Consider the following 22,777-nt stretch of genomic DNA (forward strand, 5'->3'; position numbering starts at 1 on the left):
TAATTATAATAATTCTTTGTAAACTATTTTACGATTTCAATTAAGCAATAAGCATCGATTTTTCGCTTCGATTTTTCTACTTAGATGTTGTAATTCGTTTGTTTTGATTTTGGCAGCAACACTTTTTCAAATTGGGCTCTGTTTTATTTATTTGCATAATATCGAGTGGTTTACTTTGATGTTATTTTGTGCGTTTTGTTGGCTAGTTTTTTTTCTTTATTACATAATCTAGATTTAGCGATTGCATTTCTTCCGATTCGGGGCTTCCACTTGGAAAAGCAATAGCTTCTTTGTGATTTGTGGGAAATTGTAAGCAATACGCAATATTGTATGCGCTTATTGCTATTGGTACCTAGTCTTTAATGTAAAATCTTAGCCAAGATTTTTGGTTGATTTTATAGATTCTTGTTTTGGAAGTTGCTCGCCAAAATTGAAACAATTAATTTTAAATTTAAGTTATCTAGTCACTGTAAAATCGGTATGTTCCTGGTGCAAGTTGTGAGAAAAAATACAGTCTTGTGTAAGTAGGACATATTATTTAAATTATTTAATGTTACTGCTAATCATTATATGTTGTGTCTGCAATTTGATGGTGAAGTCTAGAGTTTAGGTGAGGGCATTGTTTTTTTCTTTAAAAGAAATAAAATTATTTCATCGGGTCTAAATTGGTCCTTTGATCCATAAACCATAGAGCTATTATTTTAATGTATTTTGATTAAAACCTACTAATTAGTAACATTAATTGGCAATTATTTGCGAAATAATATGATAGCACAAAAGTTTATCATGAAGTCGTTTTTAAATACTGAATTAGCTATTTATTTGCTAACTTATGGAGTGTATACGATCGGCATCAATTATGTAATTGTATGTAGTACATGAAGACCAAACATTTTAGGTGAATAAGAATGATTATTTATGTTTGTTTTGTTTTTTTTTTTAATATTTGAAGACTGTGTTCAATGTTTCTTGTGACCTATGGTATTGCAGGTACCATTATGGTGAATAAAAAAAAACATCATTATTGTCAATGGGTGTGGGTACGTCAATTCCATAGAGAACTTAACGCAATATCTCCTATGAAAGTATCGCGCCAAAATAAGGGTGTTCGGGGGACGAGGAACTTTGAAGTATGTATAGCGACTTAGGATCATATTCCTGGATAATAATTCCATTAAAATATGGGGATTTATTCAGAAAATTTCCTTTGTATGATAAGATCATAACCTAATAGGTATCTGCAATAACATTTGTACGTAAGAAGTTTGTGTGATGTTTGCTTTTCATAATTTAATTACCTAAGTTTTTATAAAGTTTTGCTCAATATAATGTTTTAAGTTAATTTATTATCATGATCAAAAGTTGTTGTGTGGAATTTGTTTTGTAAATGAAAGAGGTTGCACATCTTTTCAAAATTATTTTAGAAGTGGTTGGAGCACTTTTTTAACCACGAAGTGTGGAATTTGAGTTACTAGGATGAGAACCTGGTTTTTTTTTCTACCAGCCAGAAGAGGTTAAGATATTTCCAATAAATTCTGGCAATTTCGTTGTTATCGATATATCGACATAGCATAGTATTAAATATATTTAATTTTTACCTTTTATTCAGTAAAAATATAGCCATAAAGCTACAATAATTTATTTATTTCGATGTGCAACCTAATGTTCTGAAATCAGGTGTTTGACACGAAGGTCATTGACCCTATGGATTGTAACTCAGAATCGACCTTGATATTTTCTCTCAATATTTATATTTGGGAACTCAATAAATTATACTGTTACTCATAATTTTGTGGTTTTATTTAATCTCATTAATTAAAAAATATTGGCTACAAAGCTACCTAACAATACCTGCCTAGTTTGAAAAAGCTGTCATAGATTTCTACTTTTTTTCTGTTACCTATAGTTTTGAATGTTATTTCGTTAAGACTATCTCGGTAGTAGGTAACTACATAGAAAAGGAACGTATACTAAGTAACGAATTCATCATAAAATTCTTACGATCTTTACACAGTTGTAAAACAGTGTATAAAAAAGCTTCCGTCGCGCATCGTACATACCTAGGTAAGTAAATTAGGTACTGTAGGTTCGTTCCTCCGTACATTACCTAGGTATAATATGGAGCACACTATAAAAGATAGCAGAACTCGCACAGTTGAGTAAACGCATAAAAATAAAGGATCTACAGAAGGCACCCTAGTGATTCGGTATTTGTGACCTACCTATAGTAACAGAAGCTGCTATCCTGGGCTTGAATTGAACCCAATAGGTTTTTGTCCAATGTCTATCCTCATATTATCAACCTTACTAGAGTAGGTATTAGGTAAGTACCTAAAAATCTTTCACTTATGAGAACCTACATTATACCTAGGAGACTATATTTTATCCAAGTACTGGAAGTAGGTAGTTTCGACACAAGGAGGGTGAAAGAAACCGAGAAACAGCCAGGTGGAATCAAGGAAATAGAATTTACGACTCTATTTTGTTTACGACATCAATAGCTTAGGAAAGAAATATATTCGGAACACCCCAAGACAGGTAGGTACGCTCTTATGCCTTTATGACACACGAAACATTTTCATATTCGGAATTTGTTTTTATTTGTACAGATGTCGCTACCTACCTACTTACCTTTTGATAAGTTTTAATGTGACATACTATATAGTATTTTTGACCTGCATTGAGAATATAGATAGAACCAAACTTTAAGTACCTACCTACTTACTTCCTAGTTCCAAATATATTTCTACCTACTTACCTTTCAGCAAGTCCGTGGGTCGTCGTTAAATTTGGCTTGCACAGTCCTAATCTTATTCTGTATAGATTATAGTGTAAAAATCTAATTCATCAAACGTCAGCTTCTAAAAAGTCATTTCATAACCGTAAAATATCCCATTAACTAAAAAACTCGGTTCAAGGGTTCTTTTAACCCCAAACAGCTTAGCGATGTCCCCATAAAGACGAGAGTTATCACTCAACGCTCCAATAAGGTTTTATTGACATCTCAACCAGCCAGTTATTGTTGAAAGAAAAATTAAGAACACCACCATTTTATTGCTGGATTCAGTTTTTAATGGACTATAAACTGTCCAGGGTTTCAGAATGAAATTATTAGATTACGGCTTAAATGGACGGATTTGCTTTTATGAGAACTTTGACTCGATTTTTTATTGGTCTTCTGAGTTGAGTGCATTAGATTGAGATGGATAAGAATTTGATCCTTAATGCAATTAATTTTATTTATTTGTATAAGCCACATGACTAAGTATATCTACTTAGTTAGGTACTTTATCTCGCGTTTGGATAAAACTGAAAAGGAAAAATGTGTTGAATAAAACAATAACATATCGTAAAACAGCTTTAATTCTTTCTAACGACTGATCTTTTCCCAACAAATCCATCATTTCGGCAACGCCTGGCCCTTCATCCAACCCACTAATAACAGACCTTAACATCTTCATCAACGCCGGAAACTTCACATTATTCTCCGCGGAGAAACTCCTCAAATTCTCCTTCAAAGAACCCTGGTCAAACTTCTCCAACACTTGCAGATTCTCCAACACTTTCTTCAACAATTCTTGGTCGATTTTTGCTGTGTTCTTCGGTAAAATCCAGAGGAATCCGTACTTTTTGGATGCTAATTCTTCTATTCTGGATATTCGAGATGCAGACCAGTGTAGAACTGATTTTATATGTTCTTCTGTTAAATTCAGTTTGTGATCTGGGTATGTTTTAGTGATCATTTCTTGTAGAGAAGTTATTAATGTTTTGGTATGTGATTTGTCTTTTAATCTTCTTTTGATTTCTAAGCGGTTACATTCTTCTAGAAGGTCGGGGTTTAAACGGCTTGGGTGGGAGGAGATTTTTTCTATCTGAAACTGAGGTTTAAATTGTCATTTTAATTTAATTTTGGAACTACATACTATTTCAAAGTGCAAAAAAAACCGGCCAAGTGCGAGTCGGACTCGTGCACGAAGGGTTCCGTAAATTACAGTTAAATCAACCTATCTCAAAAACTATAAGAGATACTTTGATCAAACCAAAAATCGTTGAAAGAGTTAATTAGCATGCATCACCTCTATTTTTTTTAGAATTTTATACCCCGTAGTTATAAAAATAGAGGGGGGGGGACATACTTTTTACGACTTTGAGAGCTGATATCTCAAAAACCGTTCACTTTAAGAAAAATGTTTTTTAGAAAACTTTATATCATTTTAAAAGACCTTTCCATTGATACCCCACACGGGTATGTACATCGAAAAAAAAAATTTCATCCCTCAGTTACATGTATGGGGGGCCCCACCCCCAATTCTTTTTTTTACTATTTAGTGTCATATTTTTGTAGCGGTTCATACAACACATATTCCCATCAAATTTCATCACTGTAGTACTTATAGTTTCCGAGTAAATCGGCTGTGACAGACGGACAGACGGACAGACGGACAGACGGACAGACGGACATGACGAAACTATAAGGGTTCCGTTTTTGCCATTTTGGCTACGGAACCCTAAAAATGAGGCATTTTCTAAGAAAAAATTTTGTTACAGGGAAAGGGAACCAAAATATTCCTAAATAATTACCTCTTCAGCTAAATCGTCCATGGACTTGAGTCTCACTCCCGCGCCCGGCACGTGCTCGAAACCTCCACCCGACAGCGTTATGTAGTTCACCAGGGCCAGAGGATATATTCCTGAAAGATAAACACATATATTTTCCTACACATATGATGACATGCTTGGTTCTATCTCAGGATTATAGCATACATTTTGTAATACATACTGTAAATGAGAAAATACCTTCTCGGATAATAAGTCGGCATTAGGTATGAAAACGCGAAACAAGAAATACTTGTATAACATGTTCATTTGCAGTCGATTAGCTTTGAGTTAACTATTTTGAAATCCCAATTAAAAAGGTAAACTATGTAAGGCAAAGATAGTATGTTATTACCATTTCTCCGATAGTCTTCGACCTTGACGTCGCTCTGTCTCTTGCTGAGCTTCGTGCCATCAGCATTCACTATCAGTGGCATATGACCGAACTGGGGAGGAGTCCAACCAAATGCTCTGAAAACCAACAGTTTTGTATCAAGTCAGGCGATCAAGAGCCTAGTATTGCCATGGAAATTTAAACTCTAAATATACGACTTAAGGTCTACTTTCCTATGCAGAGTCTATTTGCTTTAGCTTACTCGTTTCTGAGGTTTTGTAAAAGAAGACTTTTAGAAATAGGAATCGATTCAATAAGTACATATTATTTCGACAAAGCGAGGGTACCATAAAACCCTGTGTTTCACGGAGACACGGCTAGCTGTCATCAGCCCACCCGTGACCATGGTCAGTACAATTCGGCAGAAACGTCGGGTAATAAAAAGATATAGTAACTTTATATATGGTAGCGCGTTTAAGTTCCGATATTTACAATTAAACGGAAACATGACTAGAAAACCTAACTACACTGAATAAAAAATCGCCAATCTGGCTTGAGTAAGTATCGTGATCACATAAAGGTATTAAAAAGTTCAATAATTACTATAATCCCTTACCTATAAATAAGCAAATGCTTAGTAGTAGATATCTGCCACTCGACACCTCGCAACACATGTGTGATGGCCATCAAATGATCATCAACCACATTGGCAAAGTGGTATGTAGGGAAGCCATCACTCTTCATGAGTACCGGGTCCCCTTCGTTCAGAGATACGTCGTAGGCGATGCCGCCGAATATCAGGTCTTCGAAGAATTGGCAGTCTGATGTTAGCTGGTGGAAGTAATTTTAGATTTATATAATGAGAAAAGCTTTAGTTTATTAGGCTACGTTCAGATGATAAGCGCACAACGCGCGTTTTGATAACATTTAATTCAGGCAGTACACATGCTAACTGTGATGGCGTGATGGCGCATCCACACATGCCGCCGGCTTATACCGCCGGGTTTCAGACCGCCTTGCCGCTGAATGCAGGCCGCCGGCTTTATCGGCGGTTGCCGGCGGTAAAGCAACAACAATACCACTCCGTATCGAAGGCGCAAGCAAACTGCCGCCGGCAACCAAAAGCCGCGCGTGCCGCGGCTGAGATGCGGCAAACGCCGGCGGCACGGCCGCCGGGCATGTGTGGATGCGCCATTAGGCGTTATAAAATGTACGTAGTTGTAACTTGTAAGCAGGCGTTATCAAAACGCGCGTTGTGCCCTTGTCATCTGAACGTAGCCTTAGGGTAGCTGAAGCCTTTAACTGACACTGATCCCAGGCACAATAGAACAAATCATTTTCCTATTTGCATTCCTATTAAAATGTATTGGAGCTGTGGAACAATGGGTGCCTATTTAGAAATTATTAATAATTTAAGGCTCTATTATAAAACAGCACTTTTTTCTAAGCTGGAATTAATAGGATTCTGATTCATAGGACCAAAATTTTTGAACCTTGTATAGCAAAAATATATAAAATGACAGATTGAATAATTTGTCTGCTTATTCTTAAGGTAACTAATTAACAAACCTTAAATCTAATACAATGCGGAACACCAGCATCCATCTTCTCTTTAATCTCGTCAGGGGTGAGGTCTCTGCATCGGTTATCATACTTGGGAATCCGTTGAGACTTCACTGCATCTCTACGTAAAATGTTCAGCCTTCTCTCTGTACAGAAACATTTGTATGCTGACCCGTTCTCTAGGAGTTTTGTTATGTGTTCTCTGGAAAGGGATGAATATGGAGTTATTATGGATTGCTATTATAGAAAAAAATGCAGTTAAGAAAAAGTTTGTTATGTGATGGCAAAGAAGGTACCTAAGGGTCAATTCCCACTGAAAGAGCAGCGGCCGGCAGCGGCCGGCAGCGGCCGTAATTGCAAGGGATTGAGCGCGAGCGCGGCGGGCCGCGCGGCGCCGCGCGGCGCCGCACCGCGCCGCGCTCTTACATTTTCCGTGCTCTTACGGCCGCTGCCGGCCGCTGCTCTTTCAGTGGGAATTGACCCTAAAGGTCTGTAATCTAAAATCCATTTCCTATGACAATGCTAATATATTTCTCATAAATCAATGAGATTCGAGTTTGTTTCTTATAAGAAATCGAACAGGACAAAATATTTATTTTAAGCTTGGTCAGTGGATCGACTGCTTATTCGAAAGTCTAGAACAGATGTTTTAAGTTCAACTAACTAAGGTAGACCTAAGTTGACCCACAGGGTCAAGACAGAGTTAACAGAGAATAAAAGTATGCAGCAATTAGAAAACTTACTGATAAATATTCAACCTTTCGCTCTGTACATAAGGACCATATTCGCCCTTAAAACCTGGTCCTTCATTACACTTGATTCCAGCCCATTCCAAATCGTTTACCAGCGCTTCCACAGAACTCTCGACCTTTCTCGTCTGATCTGTATCTTCTATCCGTAATATGAAAGAACCTCCACGGGATTTCGCAAACAAATAATTGTACAAAGCAGTTCTTAGTCCGCCTAAATGTAAATATCCCGTCGGGCTAGGCGCAAATCTCACTCTCGGACTTTGCGTACTGAAACACTTAATAAGATACCGATTTTGTGTGTAACATAGTTGCTTGATGAGTAATGACCGCATTTTTATAACTTGTTAGCATAGATCATAATGTTTTTCACATAAATTACACTTAACGCTAATGTATAATTACAGTTCTAGGTTATGTTTTCCGATCAGCTGTTCGACTTTATTGACAAATTCGTTCTGAAATACATTCATAACAAAACGTTTCAACATTGTTTCCATTGATTTTTAAATAGTGTTTTTTATTAATCACCACAATTTTACATATTTTTTTCTAATCATCTCATTTATAGTTTAATTAAAAGGAATTTCATAAATGCATCACTTTTATTTCAGGACGAAGTCAAAATTGTCTATGATTTTTTTGCAACTCAGTGTTGCAATTATATTTATTGAAACTTCCCAGATTCAGCGTTAATTCGAATAAAATCTAAGAAACATTGGTTTAGCAGCAATGTGATATTATGTACATTAATCACTCAAATAAATTATAATCAGCGAAAACGAATCACAAACATAAAATTACTCCATTTATTATCATTCCTATATCGTTGACTTGTTACAATCAAAACTTGAAAGAAAGCCTACAAAAAAGTTATTTTATTCCAAACTGGGAAATTTTAATTTGGATAACTACAACATTAGAAAGTTGTCTATGATTGTTATTTCACTTTGGTTCCGATGTCGAAATAACAGTGAAAGTCATTAGAAACAATAAAAAATTCACGAAAATGGTGAGTAATCGTGGTAAAATATGCATAGAATCAAACCAAAATAACAAAGACGACATCCCATAAAATGTCTAAATTGTTTTTTGATACGTAAAATTAATGACAGGTAAGCACTAATAAGGTTATAAATATGACGTTCGTACGATTCTCTTACAGAATAAATTAAAATCGTCACAGAGAGACAAAGTTAAAAAGTTCGTCGCGTTTACGCAGACGAGCGAGAGCACGGCGATATATTGTTTGTCTCAGAACGACTGGAAACTAGACCTGGCGAGCGACAACTACTTTCAGAACCCTGAAGCTTATTACAAGGACCCCGTGAAGGCGTCCGTGGACAGAAAGAAGCTCGACCAACTGTTTACAAAGTACAAAGACCAACAGGAGAACGACAAAATCACTGTAGATGGTGTTATGAAGTTTTTAGAAGACCTTAATTTAAGTCCTGAGTCAATTTTAGTTCTTATAATAGCATGGAAGTGCAAAGCTGCTGTGCAGTGTGAGTTTACAAAAGACGAATTCACGACTGGTCTTATTGAGCTGGGAGTGGATAGCATAGAGAAATTAAAAGCTAAATTACCAACACTCGAAACTGAGATAAAGGATCAAAATAAGTTTAAAGATTTCTATCATTTTACATTCAATTATGCTAAAAACCCTGGACAGAAAGGCTTGGAGCTGGATATGGCGATAGCCTATTGGAATATAGTGCTCCGTGGGAGATTTAAGTTCCTAGATGCCTGGTGCAAATTTCTCACGGTATGTATTGTTACATGGTAAGATATAATCTTTCGATTGCACTACAAATAAGAAAACACTTTCAAAATGCATGATATTGCCTCAATTGCAATATAAACCACTCATTTCATAGCTAAAATAAACCAGATTGTATATAAAATATAGTTCTTATGTCTATGGTAACAGCCTCTTCTCAAAAGAGTATCTAAACCAATGCTTTAAAATAATTCCATAGTTTATTGTTCTTGGCCAGGTATCTACAAGTACATGCCAAGTTGGCATCTATATTAAATCACAAAATTACGTAATAAACTATTGGTAAATGCTTCAGAACTAATCTCAACTTAAGAGCATATTCATGTAATATAGAAACTTGGTTTATGTTGCACAAATATTTTATCTAGATAGTACTTCATTTTGTTATCTTTACATACACACATAAAAGGTGTACTGATGTGAATTCTACATAGAAAGCTATTATAATTGTTCCCAACATATCAATGTTCTATGTCAAACTATCAAGTTAAAGCATTAAAAACCATTCTATCTGTCACGTTTTCTACACCACGTTCCCTGTCCATTTTTCCAGAGAAATATCTAAGAATTAACTGTATTAAAAACCCCTATTTAGGTATAGTGTAATTTTAAAATAACAAGCTTATCTTTCAAAAACTATTTTTTAGGTCATATGTTAAAAAAATGCACGAAGATTCCACTATTACAAATCCTAGTTTACAGTAAAATGTATTGGGGGCAAGTCTCAGTATAAACACCAGTCTATTTCTGTACTGTGCACTGTGCTCACAATTCTTATATTAGAAAGTTGTGATTTTGTGATGACTCTGTGATTTTACTTAATACTCAGAATGAAGTATTATTTATTTATAATCTCTCAATCTTTCTTGATTGTATATTATTCGTATTTCTAAATCACTTTTATCCATTCAGAAATACAATTGCCATAGATTTGATATCTGCCTGTAGCCATTAAAACTAAATTAGAGCATCCATCCATCAAAAAGTAATTTACAATATTGTGTCTAGAATGTTAGAGAATCTAATAACTTGACATTACGTCAATACAAAAAATGACATATTAGAATCCAATATGACTAATCAAAAATCAGATTTATTTCTGTATCTCTGTAAAAAAAGTATCTGAGTAAATAAACAATCTAACATGAACCATAAACAATTTCAGGAGCACCACAAAAGATCCATACCAAAGGACACATGGAACCTCCTTCTAGACTTCGCTACACAGATAGATGACGGCATGAGCAACTACGACGCGGAGGGCGCGTGGCCCGTGCTCATCGACGACTTCGTGGAGTGGTGCCAGAAGCAGGGGCTCACGGCGGACGCGGTGACGGCGCTGGAGCCGGCGTCGGGCTAGCCGCGCTGGCTGCGGCGCGAGGCGACGCGCCCGGTCGCCGGCTCCGCGTGTCCGCGCGGACGCCGCCCGACCGCCGGCCCGCGCAGACGCCGCTCGCCGGCCGGCGCGTGCTGCGCATACGCGCTGCTGCTGCTCTCTCGCTTCGTGCTCTACGGGCTCGAGCTCTGTACAGTCGAGTGGCTCGCTATCCTCATAGTTTTCGAGTTGTGTAGCTGACTAAATCGTGATGTGAAGTGTGACGACGCTGGGAATTTCATTTGGCACCGTGACTCTAGTCTGGGCGGGTTGTTGCGATCACATTTGTTTAGATTCAATAGGTTATACTCGTAATAGACTTTTAATCGAGAGTGTCTTCTAAGAAGTGTTGTCAGTATAGAAATTAATCTTGCCAATTGAAATTTCCATGTATAAATAAATGTTCACTCAACTGTATATAGCTCTCGTACTATTCGTCCGTTAGATAAAATTCTTGTTGACCTGTCTCCTATTATGAAACAATAGGATGAGTTTTTTCCAATAATTGAAAGATATTTATAATAAGAGTTGTTCTAAAATTGTCTCTTTAAATTTCTCAACTTGGTTCTCTTACGTTATAGAATAGTATGCCGTTTAAAATTTAAGATGTAAATATGTATATACACATTAATGATATTACATTTTTTTTAATTATAACAAGCTTAGATTTTTCTGTTTTAGTTTTTTTAGCTTCCCAGCATTGACGAGGTGATGTAACGCTGGAATATTGAAATCGGCATAATTTTAATTAAACTAATTCAGTTATTTGCTCATTTATTTAATGTTGAAATTGCCATAATTTTTTTGTATCTTAAAAGTGATTTTATTTTTTATTTACATTGGGGTAAAGTGCAATTTTGACATGAATAAATGTGCAATAAATGTCCGTGTTTTAATATGATTGTTTCATTTCTGGAATGTTCTATGTACGACATAATGTCAAGATTCACGGGAAGATCGTTCAAGCATTGTATCAAAGTGGTATGTAGTAGATTTCAAGTTGTCACATCTAGAGATGGTAAATAAGATCTAGTTCACTTATAAATATGGCTTAGAACCGTGCACATCACCTGTGTACTCACATTTAAGGAATTGACACATTAAACATAATGACGAAGGATGTCTGGTAATTTGTGACGTCACAGAAAGATGGTTATTACTTGACACGACTGGCAATATTTACGAAATGCATTCGTAACCAGACGTAACGCGTAGTGGGCAATTTTATAAGCAACGGCAAAAGCCACCATGTTCACCAAACTCGGGATTGCACCAACACGTGCTATTTACTCTGTCTCACTGCCTACACCACGATTACCTACGATTATGTGAAAGAACAATTTTTAAGGTTCACTCCGTCGATGTACCAGGAGGCAGTGTCTCTTATTGACTACAGCTCATCTGTCTTTGGGGGCCCATAAGGGCCTAACTGCTTCGAGCAATTTTGCAGCTCATTTAAGAAGTCAGAATTGTACACAATCACAATCTTCAAACTAATTGATTGTCGGCTAGATATATCACGATGTAGGACTCTACTGATCGTGTGTGCTGTTGGTTGTGATCGTCTGATAATCCCTAAACTCTTAAAGGAACTTTTAGAGGCAGGGACAAAGGCTTTACACATATCGCCACAGACATGAGAATGAAGTACATACCTAACTTGATGGCCCAGACTACCAAAGCAGAGTGGAGAGGTTTTAAAACAACCAATAGGGTTTTGTTATTCAAACATCTATTCTCCGTCCACCAATTAGAGTCCCTAAGCGGAAAAATCCTATTGGTTTTTTAAAACTGAACATCTACACTTTATTGAAGTCTTGTCTAAACATTTTACCTACTCTATGTATAAAGAAACTAATTGTTTCGCAATGTTCACGTTACAAGAGGTATTCAGCATAATGTCAGCATAAAATTTAAACTTCGTATCAAATATCCAAAAATGTTCGTGAATGACACCAGCCCACACCAGCCATGGACAATTTCACAAAATAATGGCTACATCGTGTTAGACGAAGTAATTATCGAGCACCGAAATTATAATCACTAAAATTCCATCACCAACCACGGCACAGACAGTTTCAAGGATTTTGCCTTATTTATTTGTCCACGTGATACAAGTTAGTGTGCGTATAATCTTAATATGACACCACAAGCGTGATCTGTGATTATTGAATTTCAGAATCTAGTTTTAATCTAATGCTGTTCTTAGATGATCGATCAAAACTTTAAATATAATAACAAAACTGTTAAGATGTATCTATCTACTACATTGAAGGGTAGTTAATTATAACTCCTAAATGAAATAGAATAAGGGATCCTAGTTTACTCGGAACCCTAAAAATGATGCTAAAACGTGAATAATAAAGTTCACCAGGATTTTATGCATTCTTTTAAAAAATGGCGCCAACGTGACACTTTTGTGAACTACCCTACATATCTCTACTACATTGAAGGGTAGTTAATTATAACTCCTAAATGAAATAGAATAAGGGATCCTAGTTTACTCGGAACCCTAAAAATGATGCTAAAACGTGAATAATAAAGTTCACCAGGATTTTATGCATTCTTTTAAAAAATAGCGCCAACGTGACACTTTTGTGAACTACCCTACAAATCTTGGCTGTTTTTTTTAATAACTTCACCAATCTTGTAAATCAAATAGGATTCAATAATTAATTGTTCGATAGAAAAGTGCTGTTGCTTCTAGCGTAACATTTACAATCATAATTTAAAGTGTTTGGTACTTAGTTTTTAATGTACAAAAGATAAAAATGAATGTATTGAGTATTACATTAAATTGTTAAATAACGCATTTGTTTAATTTATACCTAACCCACGAGACCACGCCTCGGCAAACGTAGTGTAGGACGTCCTCAGGCACGGTGGAGTGATGACTTGCGCAAGACGGCTGGCAGGAGCTGGATGCGAGCAGCCGAAAATCGATCTCAGTGGCGTGCACTTGGAGAGGCCTATGTCCAGCAGTGGACTGCGATAGGCTGATGATGATGATGATGATACCTGACAGTTTCACTGAACATAACGGTGTGCTGCCCGTGAACCCCACTGACGGAGTTTTCTATGGAAATCTTATGCGAAAGGGTACCTAGCAAATATTTTTTTCAACAAATCTCTACCTACCCTCCTCATTATATTGAACAAGGACTACTGGCAGATGTATCAACTCAGATTTTCATTTTCCAACCGATCCCGCTCTTCCTATCTCAATGCCCGCGCCAAATTCAACACTTCAAATGGTGGAAAATTATCCGTTGGTAGTACCTACCCAGTAGTACCTCGTTTCAGGCCTCGAACGAAACATTTGTGGGTGAATCTCAATATGTCTGTAATATTTTTAACTTGAATTTACCTATGTTAATAATTCATTAAAAAAATACATGCTTGTATAATGTTCTAGGTTTCTTCCCCCATCCATACCGCAGCTGACCATCAAGAGTCAATGCAGCTGACCGAGCCGATCAATAGTCAGGTTTTTGAACGTCAACTTCAGCTGTCAAGTAAGACCAAGTCACTTTGACGTTTGTTTAGATATCGAATTTTCTGAGGATCGCAGTTTTCAATTTTAAAAGTTATACAACATGTCTGTCCGTTTAGGTGGTCACCTCAGGGAAATAAGAATTCATTTATGCCAGACAAGCAAGCAATCCGAAGGCGTGAGGTAATAATTTTGATTACATAAACAGTTTCATAACCTCAAAAGTGTTGGTAAAAATATTGTCATTTTTCAGGAAGTTCATTCAGAAGCACTATGTTAGCATTAAGAAGGAGAATCCTAGTTTCCCGATATTGATTCGTGAGTGCAGTGGCGTTCAGCCTCGTATCTGGGCTCGCTACGGTACGTAATATTTCTAATTTGAATTCTGCTACTTGTACTGCCTACATATCCTGGAATGCTGTTTGAATTATTTATTAAATAGGCAAACAAATGTTATTCACTATCGACAACATCAGACAGATTTATTAAACAGGAAAAATTGAGCATACCTAATGCATTTTAAGTTTACGCCTCTTGTTTTCAAGTTGATATCCCAATTTAATGTTTTCTAGCTTCAAAGACAGTCTTCACTATACTTAAGAATAGATTTGTTTTACTTAAAAATTGTAATGTATGCAGTTTATTATGAGGCTCATGTCAAAAAGCTACTGTCTGTAAGCAAAACAATTTGTATCTTGGATATGGGATCTGTGCATAAATCTTGATGTTAGAGATATCTAAGATTAGTTTCACCTAAGTCCTGGAACTTCTTTCTGTACCTGGAAACAAAGTAGCCTATCTTACTTGGGAGTACAGAGAAATAATTTTTCAAACCACTTCAGTACCTAGTTTGGAGCCTTTACAACTTAAAAAAAAAACAACAATTTATAATTACTGAATAAAATCATTACAGTCAAAGGATGTGAAGTTTGTCACTCTCTTGACGGCATGAGCGAGCAGGAAATATTGGGTGTGGTCAAAAGCTTGTCTCGAAGTTGAAGTAATTTATAATTTTATACTTGATAAGTTGTGTTAGTTACTTACATGTATGTAGTTTACCTACGTTCATTACTTACCTTACTTCTTGAGTTTACTCTTTGAAATTAGTAGTTAACTGTTTAATTAGGTAGGTACCTTTTTTAGTAGTAAGTGCATATATAGGGGTATAAGAAACTAGTCATCAAAATCGTAATTACTTTTGGATAGACTGTTAATTGAAGTTGAAACATTATTTACGTCTTAATGCTTGGCAGTACTGTAATTTAATTAATTAAATATATGTGTTAGTTTTCCTTTAAGCTGTATTCTTATTGGATTAAGGGCTGAATTTCAATTGCCAGATAACTTTTAAGAGAAGAATGTATGACGATTTTCAATTTTTGTAACAAATTATGTCAAACTGCTATATTTATTCCTCCAATAGAAGTTAACTGATGATTGAACGATCGTCCCAAAGTAGGATTGATAGCCATTATCGTAATTTCTTAGTTAGTAAAGTAAAACTTGAGTCTTTTTATATCTATCATATCAAGTCTATTTACATTTTCAGAGAAAGGAGTGGAGCGCAGCATGCCCCTTACGGACCAGACAGATGAAAATGTTCTGTCTGCCCTCAAACAGCTAGCAAAGTAATTGTTTCTCTATTTATTATGTTATATTAAAATAATAATTAGTTGGTAGCAAATGTGGTTTTATTGTATCTATCCTCTGAAAGTATATTTTGCATTATATTTCATTCTGGGATTCCGTATGGCCCAGCATCAAGAAATGAATTGAAAAACAATCATACAAATAATTTATTTCTTAAAATCATCTACAACTACCAGACTTTGTAAATAATAACAACAATCTGTATTGTCTACTACACTGATTGCACTATCCGGAGGCTTCAAGAAATGTTGCCATTTATATAAATTATGTTATGTACTAAGGCTTTCGATTTTTCATCTTTCATACATTTTATGTTCACCAGAATTCTAGGTCCTATGGAAGGCAGGTTGTTTATTTAATACACACTAAGGCAGTGTTTGGTTTTTGTTAAACATCTAACTTGTTCTTAATTTGTAACATGTTTTTAGAATAACATAGATATAAATAACAAAAACACTCAACAGTCATAGACAAGGGTAGCATTAAAAAGTATTTATTCAAAGCCTGTTTCTCCGAGATGTTCGGTCACACTACCCGTATCAATTGACATTAAAAAACATACATACAGTAATATAATTATCTCTTAATACATTTAAGTACTATTACTAAATCTTATTTGTGTTCTACAAAAAAAAATATAATTAGTTGGGGTTCTTTACATGGCATATATATTTTTGTACTTTTTTTTACATTTAGTTGGTACTGAACTACAAATAAAAAGTCTGTATAAAAATAAAGACATAAATATTACATTATTTCGGTTAGTCTACTACATTGAAAAATAATTGACAGATATCTAGGTTGCTAGGCTTGATTAGTAGGCTCATAGGGCTATGGCTGACTGTACAAAAGCCTACATGGTATTATTGTAAAATCTAAAACCTTGCATAGTTTGTATGTGAACTTTACTTGTAGCATGGTCAAAATGTATAAGAAAAATTATTCAGAAACTCTTTTCCAAAGACTAAAATCAATCCTGTAGAACTAAAACTTTGTCCTTTCAACTACATTCAAGATGCTACAAATAAAGTTTCACCACCAAAAAGTTTATATAGCACGCTGATTCTTAAAAATTTAAATTTCGAACTACCGTCACTTGATCGCGGGTAGACCGAACAGTTCCGGTTGGAACTTGGCCAGTGTGGGCAGTACGATGGTTGCGTGTGTTGTTAGCTTCTTGTCTAAGTGAGGGTCGGGCACCATGACTGTTTGCATGCCTGCCTTGCAGCCGGCCGTCACGCCGTGAGGGGAGTCTTCGAATACTAGGCACTGGAATTGAAAAAGAAGTGGGGTATGAAGTTATAATTAAATTAAGAATTTGATGGCATTCTGGAACCTACTTAAAAAACTTGATGCTCAGTGTATATTTAGCGTATACACTGGGGCTAATTTAAAGTCCAATTACAAAAAAATATGTGATTTATTCAAGAGCGTGTGTACAAGAGACATGACAGCTAGTGAACGGAGTGAATTATAAAGAATGACACAATGGCCGCGGTGACCGGTGAACGGTGTACGAAATCCGCTTGGTAAAATATTCTTATTAAGTTGTCGCTTGATGACAACCGAAGCATTTAAATTTATTAGGCGTGAGGCAATAGCCGCAACACTCAGTATTATGATGATTATGTACTCCTTAATGAAATGAAAATCTTCATATACCAAGTTTTGTAATTCGTTTAAGAATTTCATTCAGACAGTTCGAAGTTCTACTAAAATATGTGTTCAATCAACTCTGGCGCTTGCACGAGTTTACTAAAAAAAACTGCGTCTGCATCGCCTATGACGCTCATATCTACGTCATGGGATTTTTACTCGAATGGACTATCGGACGAAAACTTTAATATTAGAATATCAGTAGCCAGCCAGAACACTTTTTCAAAACATCTATCGGGCTGTTGCAATTTCGCCTTGAACTCGCTCAAAAGTGTGTGATTAATGTTCCTAATTTGCACCGCACGTTTTCACAATGCGGTGTTAACAGCTTAAGCTGAGATTAACTTTTGATTTATTATGCAAAATTGTACCTATTTTGTATGTAAAAATTTAAAAGACCTTATAGGCTAAATTTATACGTGCAGTTTTCGAAAACTGTCGTGTAATAAGACAGTAGAAAAATGCTAGTTATACACCCACCCATGGCACCCACGTCAGTTGCATTTCGCGCGCTAAAAGTAGTTCAATCGAGGATATTGGATATTTCGGAACGAGTGGGCGGTAGTTTGAGTAAACAGTTCCTATTTCAAAAACAAGAACGGTATTGACTTCAAACAAAACTGCGAATGTTAGTACTGCAATAAGTTTGTTATGGACTCTTTGCTTTGGTAATGATTGCGTAACCATTATTTGGAATCCTGTGATATTCCTAATTTGAATCAGAACTCGGCTTTAAGACTAAAGATGTATAGCGGGAAAAGTTACTTCTCATAATTCTATCATGACTATCATCGAATGCTTTTTTCCTAATCTTATCTCTGAATAGGGTAGTTTCCAGGGTCGAAATAATGAAATAATAATTATTTAGTCCGCTTTTTAGATAATCAAAAAATATTGGATACGTATTTTTTCTTTTTTTAATTAAACATAAAATGACAAAGATAATACGCTTCAAAAATTAGGAGTGGGGGCCTTTTACGTCACAGTCTCCTGAAAATTGTAGCAACTTGTGACGTCACACTCAACTTTAACACGCTATATCTTAACAAGTTCTGATCCAATTTAAAAAAGAAAAAATACGTATCGCTTAATTTTGGACAATCTACAAGACGGACTAATTATTATTTTTTAGGAAACTACCCTATTAAGTAGGCGTTTCTGAGATTTGCCGCAATTATGCAGGAAAAGTAACTAAAATAGATTATTATTGGCGTAATCCAATTAAGTAGCACATTATTTCCTCAAATCTTGCAATCAGCGTAAATTTTGCAAATTCATTCATGGAATTTTACAATTCTTCAATTTAACTAATTACCTTAGAAGGATCCGGTTTATCAGGAAACCTGGCAGCCGCTACCAAAAATATATCTGGATGTGGTTTTCCATATTTGACTTCCTTATCCGTGCTGCCCATCACCATGTGATGGAAGTATGAGAACAGTTCTTTGTGCTGGGCTATCTTCGTCTCCACTGATCTCGCACTTGAGGAGGTGGCGAGGGCGAAAGGAACCTTGGTTTTGTGTAGGTGACGTATTAACCTTTCCGCACCTGGAATGGAAAAGTAAGATTTGGGTCGTAAGATGAAAAACGTTATTTCTTAGCTGCAAAGATTCTAGAAAATTGGTAACTACGTGAGTTTAGATTATTTGTTTCTTTTCTGTTGACAGAACTTTGAGGTTTTCGAGAGTAAGATTTGAGAAACAAAAGATTCTCCTAATTCCGGGAGATTATTTTATCTAGTACTAAGGAGCATTTCAAGTCAGTAAAGTGAAAACTTTTAGTTTGTTATGAGGAACCTCATTATTCAGGATGAATTGGACTTAATTTGAAATCAAGTTAGGAAATACCTATAGCAAGTTAGGCCGACTTGATCAACTGACTTTTTTATATACCAAATTCTGACATAACACGATAAACTATAACTGATAAAATGGCCACAGGCCAAGACAATTAGCACCTAGCTCATAAAATAAAACGAGATTTTGTTTTGGTGCACGTCACCGATAAAATTGATTAAGTAATTCACTATTTAGGTGAAGCAGTATTTACTTATTTATCAAAGTGCATACAACGGGAGCTAGATATCGATGATAACAATGATATTGTATCTTCTGATTATTTACTTTGCTGGTTTCTTGAGGACATGTGATTTTTGTGTCTGCTGTCCAGTCTGGCGAATAGCACTTACTATATTTTTGGAATTTATATTTTGCATCGGAGAGCAGTTCTGGGCATTATCTGTCTCCGGCCTTGTCGGGTGGGCTATGAGAGTCAGAGAATAGAGAGTGCACATCACTGCACTTGTGTTCGCGCGTATTCTAATATGGCCTGCGACGCTGGCTGATCTCCTACGGGAGCATTGCGAAGCCTAAACGCTAGGTATTTTCTGAACAAGGTTCCTACATATTTTACAGAACATACTTATGGCAAGTTAAGTATGGCGTTTCTGGGGCAAGGTCTTACAAGATGCTCTATAAGAAACGGTTCACTTGATTAAAGTCAATTTATAAATTACACGAACACGAATTGTCACGGATGATACCTAAGACGGCGGATACAAATTAATGCTCAGTTCATGTTATGATGTTAGACTGAATCAAATCTAAAATAGGTTGAAAGAGACTGGGAAATATTTCCATTTAACTTTTGTCTTATGTATGGCTTTTTTTACGACGTCAAAAATCATCAAATGACCCCTCCCGCTGTTGGTTAGTAGAGGAGAGGGAGTGCCAGACTCTTACTGACTAAAAACCTGGGGGATCCTGTGTCCCGGAGGGGAGGGGGGTTCGTCTTGGCGGTGAGTTCGGGTGGCTTTTTGGGGTCTGGAGTCACTTTAAAGTCTCGTAGAGCTTCAAATACCCTGGAGGGTTAAGTAAAACTCCTTGGTACAAAAACTAGGATGTACATACACACACAAGCACTAAAAAAAGAATTACATAATCGTATTATTGCTAAGTCTAATTTAGCTGTGAACCTTGGACGTGAACTGTGCGTCTCAATGAATATGGATTTATGCCAAGCGTCTAAATTGCATTGTATTGACCGTTATATTCATTGACTTCCTGACAGTGCTTTGATACAAATAAAGAAAATATAGCTGCTTTTAGAAAGCGATTCTATGGTTTTCATGAATGATAATTCGTATGTATTTAAAAGACTCGGATAGAGTGTTAGTTGTTAGATCGACCGTCAGTATGATCTATTCAATCATCGATCTACTCATTACATAGTTCGATAGTCGATCGATAGGTCTGTGGACGAGAGATCTCCTTCAAAAAAAGTAAGGTTCTCAAAGAAACAGAAGAAAAATGTTGTTCCGAAAGTAAATTCCGAACACAAGTCCGTCCATGAGCATGCGTCCATGTATTTTTATTATTATTATAATAAACCAATATAATATCAGCACATAAAGTAATAAATATGTACCCCATGTGCTATGACTTCTCACAATAACAAATGAAATTAAATAATTATATGTACCTCTTACAATTTCTGGTTGCAAAAGTGGAAATGTTGTAATTAACTTAAACATTTATGATACAGACAGTAAGTATATTCTGATTACACCATACAATGACAGATGGAAGCCTTGAAAACATAGGGAATTTATTTGCAACACTTAACATGATTGGGACACTTAAGTTAGTTACTGTGTTGAAACTTCTACATACTGCTACCACAAGACAAAATCCTTGGTTTCATCTGCCTTTGCCTAAGTATGTTGGGGTCGACTACAAGTCTATCCAAATGCAACTGAGTACGTGTTTCAGAAGGAACAGCTGCCTATCTGACCTTCTCAACCCAGTTACCCGCACAAAATACAAAATTTTTGTCTGTTTTATTTTTGGATAGTCAACATACCGTCCAATAAAGGTGCTCCTGCTAACATAGTGTCTCCTAACACCAGCAACTCATCTCTAAACTCCTTCGGTGAGACTGGTAACTTCAGTTCTTTGCACAAGATCTCCGAAAGCCGCTGCTCCGTACCACCCAGGACTTTCATCATCAACTCGTCTGTATACACGTGGCCGTATTTTGCACATAGCTGTGTTATCATTTTCTTGTATACCAGTTCCGTATCTGAAAATAAATATTAATTTACAGATTAACATAAAAAATGGAGGGGGACGTCTTTTTCTTTTGGGGCCTTAATTTTAAGATTAGGCCTCTTTTATGCATTAGCCTTGGGCATCTTTTTGAAATATGTATAATTTTTTTTTTTTTTTTTTTTTAATTATTTATGTCCTGCAATCTGTCTGTCTTTCTGACTTGACATTAAGCTGGATGTTATGAATGTGGAAAGGGGCGTGCGTGTCATGCATCCAGTGATGCATACACCTGTGTTATTTACAGTAGATCTTGGGGTGCTTTTCTGTTCAATCTTTTAAAGGTGCATGTTGTGCAGAGTCTCTTTTGGTATTTTTTAAGTGTTTCTAGGATCTCTTGTTTTACACTCATTATTTTCAGACCACGGTGTATTGCTTCATTGGTGATGTACCAAGGTGCGTCTGCTATCATGCGCAGGGTTTTAGATTGATATTGTATATTTGGAAATTTAATTTACATAAATAGCAAAATATAATGTTAAAATTTTAATACTATATCAGCTAACGGGTTTTATACTAATTAGTTTAGAATCTGTTTTCTGTTACTTCATGAATAAATGGATTTTGAATATAATTAGCATTAATATTGAATCAAATCGGTATTTTGATTTATTAGTATCTATTACATCTGCATTTGTATTATCAGACCCTTAAGGGACAGACTGTAGTTTGTTTGTCGTAATGGTTTTATGCCAAATAAATTATTTTAAAATTTTAAAGTCATGATCAGCAAGCAAATAAGAAGGCATGAGCATTGATTACATTTGCTCAAGTATTGTTCAGGCATAGACATAGATTAGGTTTAATAATATTCCATTGCATCGTAACTAATTGAATATTATGAATGTTTACTATTTATTATGTAAAAGTGTGATATATATAACCTTGCGATTCAATAACATTGACAATAGAGCGAAGGTCACTGTTGCTACTCACCAAGCAGAAGTCCGTCCATGTCGAAAATACAGTGCGTTACTTTCTTATAATTCGGCGTCGAGTAAAACCTCGCGCCTATCACCCGCGACACACTTTTTAATAAATATATCCTCATGGTTACCGGTTTTGTCAAACTATTTACAATTATGAACGATATGTACACCGCTTTCAGTATTATGTAAAAAGCAATACTATCATAAACACATTTACACGAGTTTTACTTATTTTTATTGATGATTTTATTTTCTAAACACACGATAAAAACACAAAACGTGCGCTCATTGATTGAATAACATTTCGTCTATTTTGTTTCATTGACATTTGACATATTTCTTGACTGACAATGACAATTCATTTACGTCATAGATATAATATTCTTGACCAATCGCTTCAAAGATGCCTTGAGAAAGTAGCTGTCTATTGGGTAAGAAATTAATTCATCCTACATGTGAACCAATGAAAATCTCCATCACCTGGAGAACATTACTACACCAAAAAATATCAGTGTTGCTCAGTAATAATTTCCAAGGCATAGGAAA

General features: G+C 35.8%; 4 protein-coding genes across 4 annotated transcripts; 2 read left to right on the forward strand and 2 right to left on the reverse strand.

Annotated features, from left to right (window-relative positions):
* Nucleotides 1-3,275: 3,275 nt before the first annotated feature.
* LOC110376587 (nondiscriminating glutamyl-tRNA synthetase EARS2, mitochondrial) lies at nt 3,276-7,694 on the reverse strand. Its single transcript, XM_064034970.1, has 6 exons — nt 7,237-7,694; nt 6,500-6,695; nt 5,547-5,761; nt 4,952-5,067; nt 4,582-4,691; nt 3,276-3,878 (listed from the first exon to the last, which is right to left on the reverse strand). Exons 1-6 carry the CDS (start codon nt 7,575-7,577, stop codon nt 3,276-3,278), a joined length of 1,581 nt encoding a protein of 526 aa, XP_063891040.1. The 5' UTR covers nt 7,578-7,694.
* Nucleotides 7,695-8,136: 442 nt separating this feature from the next.
* Nucleotides 8,137-13,206, forward strand: LOC110376579 (DCN1-like protein 1). The gene is made up of 3 exons (XM_021335102.3): nt 8,137-8,254; nt 8,408-9,007; nt 10,188-13,206. Exons 1-3 carry the CDS (start codon nt 8,252-8,254, stop codon nt 10,380-10,382), a joined length of 798 nt encoding a protein of 265 aa, XP_021190777.1. The 5' UTR covers nt 8,137-8,251; the 3' UTR covers nt 10,383-13,206.
* A 701-nt stretch (nt 13,207-13,907) lies between these two features.
* LOC110376581 (NADH dehydrogenase [ubiquinone] 1 alpha subcomplex subunit 2) lies at nt 13,908-15,574 on the forward strand. Its single transcript, XM_021335103.3, has 3 exons — nt 13,908-14,073; nt 14,144-14,250; nt 15,440-15,574. The coding sequence occupies exons 1-3, from the start codon at nt 13,994-13,996 to the stop codon at nt 15,520-15,522; spliced, it is 270 nt and encodes an 89-aa protein (XP_021190778.1). The 5' UTR covers nt 13,908-13,993; the 3' UTR covers nt 15,523-15,574.
* Nucleotides 15,575-15,662: 88 nt separating this feature from the next.
* Nucleotides 15,663-22,553, reverse strand: LOC110376592 (probable pseudouridine-5'-phosphatase). The gene is made up of 4 exons (XM_021335119.3): nt 22,239-22,553; nt 21,058-21,276; nt 18,512-18,744; nt 15,663-16,809 (listed from the first exon to the last, which is right to left on the reverse strand). Exons 1-4 carry the CDS (start codon nt 22,351-22,353, stop codon nt 16,633-16,635), a joined length of 744 nt encoding a protein of 247 aa, XP_021190794.1. The 5' UTR covers nt 22,354-22,553; the 3' UTR covers nt 15,663-16,632.
* Between the last annotated feature and the right edge of the window lie 224 nt (nt 22,554-22,777).

The sequence above is a fragment of the Helicoverpa armigera genome, chromosome 5, assembly GCF_030705265.1.
Source record: "Helicoverpa armigera isolate CAAS_96S chromosome 5, ASM3070526v1, whole genome shotgun sequence".
In the NCBI taxonomy this organism is placed as follows: Eukaryota; Metazoa; Arthropoda; class Insecta; order Lepidoptera; family Noctuidae; genus Helicoverpa; species Helicoverpa armigera.

Bases quoted from the DNA above. Each gene is read 5' to 3' on its own strand.
- LOC110376579 (XM_021335102.3), top strand. The intron at 9,008-10,187 runs GTATGTATTGTT...AAACAATTTCAG, and splicing joins CCTGGTGCAAATTTCTCACG to GAGCACCACAAAAGATCCAT.
- LOC110376587 (XM_064034970.1), bottom strand. From the start codon at position 7,577: ATGCGGTCATTACTCATCAAGCAACTATGTTACACACAAAATCGGTAT. The intron at 5,762-6,499 runs GTTTGTTAATTA...TACTTCCACCAG, and splicing joins CGCATTGTATTAGATTTAAG to CTAACATCAGACTGCCAATT. The intron at 4,692-4,951 runs GTAATAACATAC...TTTATCTTTCAG, and splicing joins CGAAGACTATCGGAGAAATG to GAATATATCCTCTGGCCCTG.
- LOC110376581 (XM_021335103.3), top strand. From the start codon at position 13,994: ATGTCTGTCCGTTTAGGTGGTCACCTCAGGGAAATAAGAATTCATTTA. The intron at 14,074-14,143 runs GTAATAATTTTG...GTCATTTTTCAG, and splicing joins AAGCAATCCGAAGGCGTGAG to GAAGTTCATTCAGAAGCACT. The intron at 14,251-15,439 runs GTACGTAATATT...TTACATTTTCAG, and splicing joins TCGTATCTGGGCTCGCTACG to AGAAAGGAGTGGAGCGCAGC.
- LOC110376592 (XM_021335119.3), bottom strand. From the start codon at position 22,353: ATGAGGATATATTTATTAAAAAGTGTGTCGCGGGTGATAGGCGCGAGG. The intron at 18,745-21,057 runs GTATGTTGACTA...TTTCCATTCCAG, and splicing joins AGGAGCACCTTTATTGGACG to GTGCGGAAAGGTTAATACGT. The intron at 16,810-18,511 runs GTAATTAGTTAA...TTTCAATTCCAG, and splicing joins ATAAACCGGATCCTTCTAAG to TGCCTAGTATTCGAAGACTC.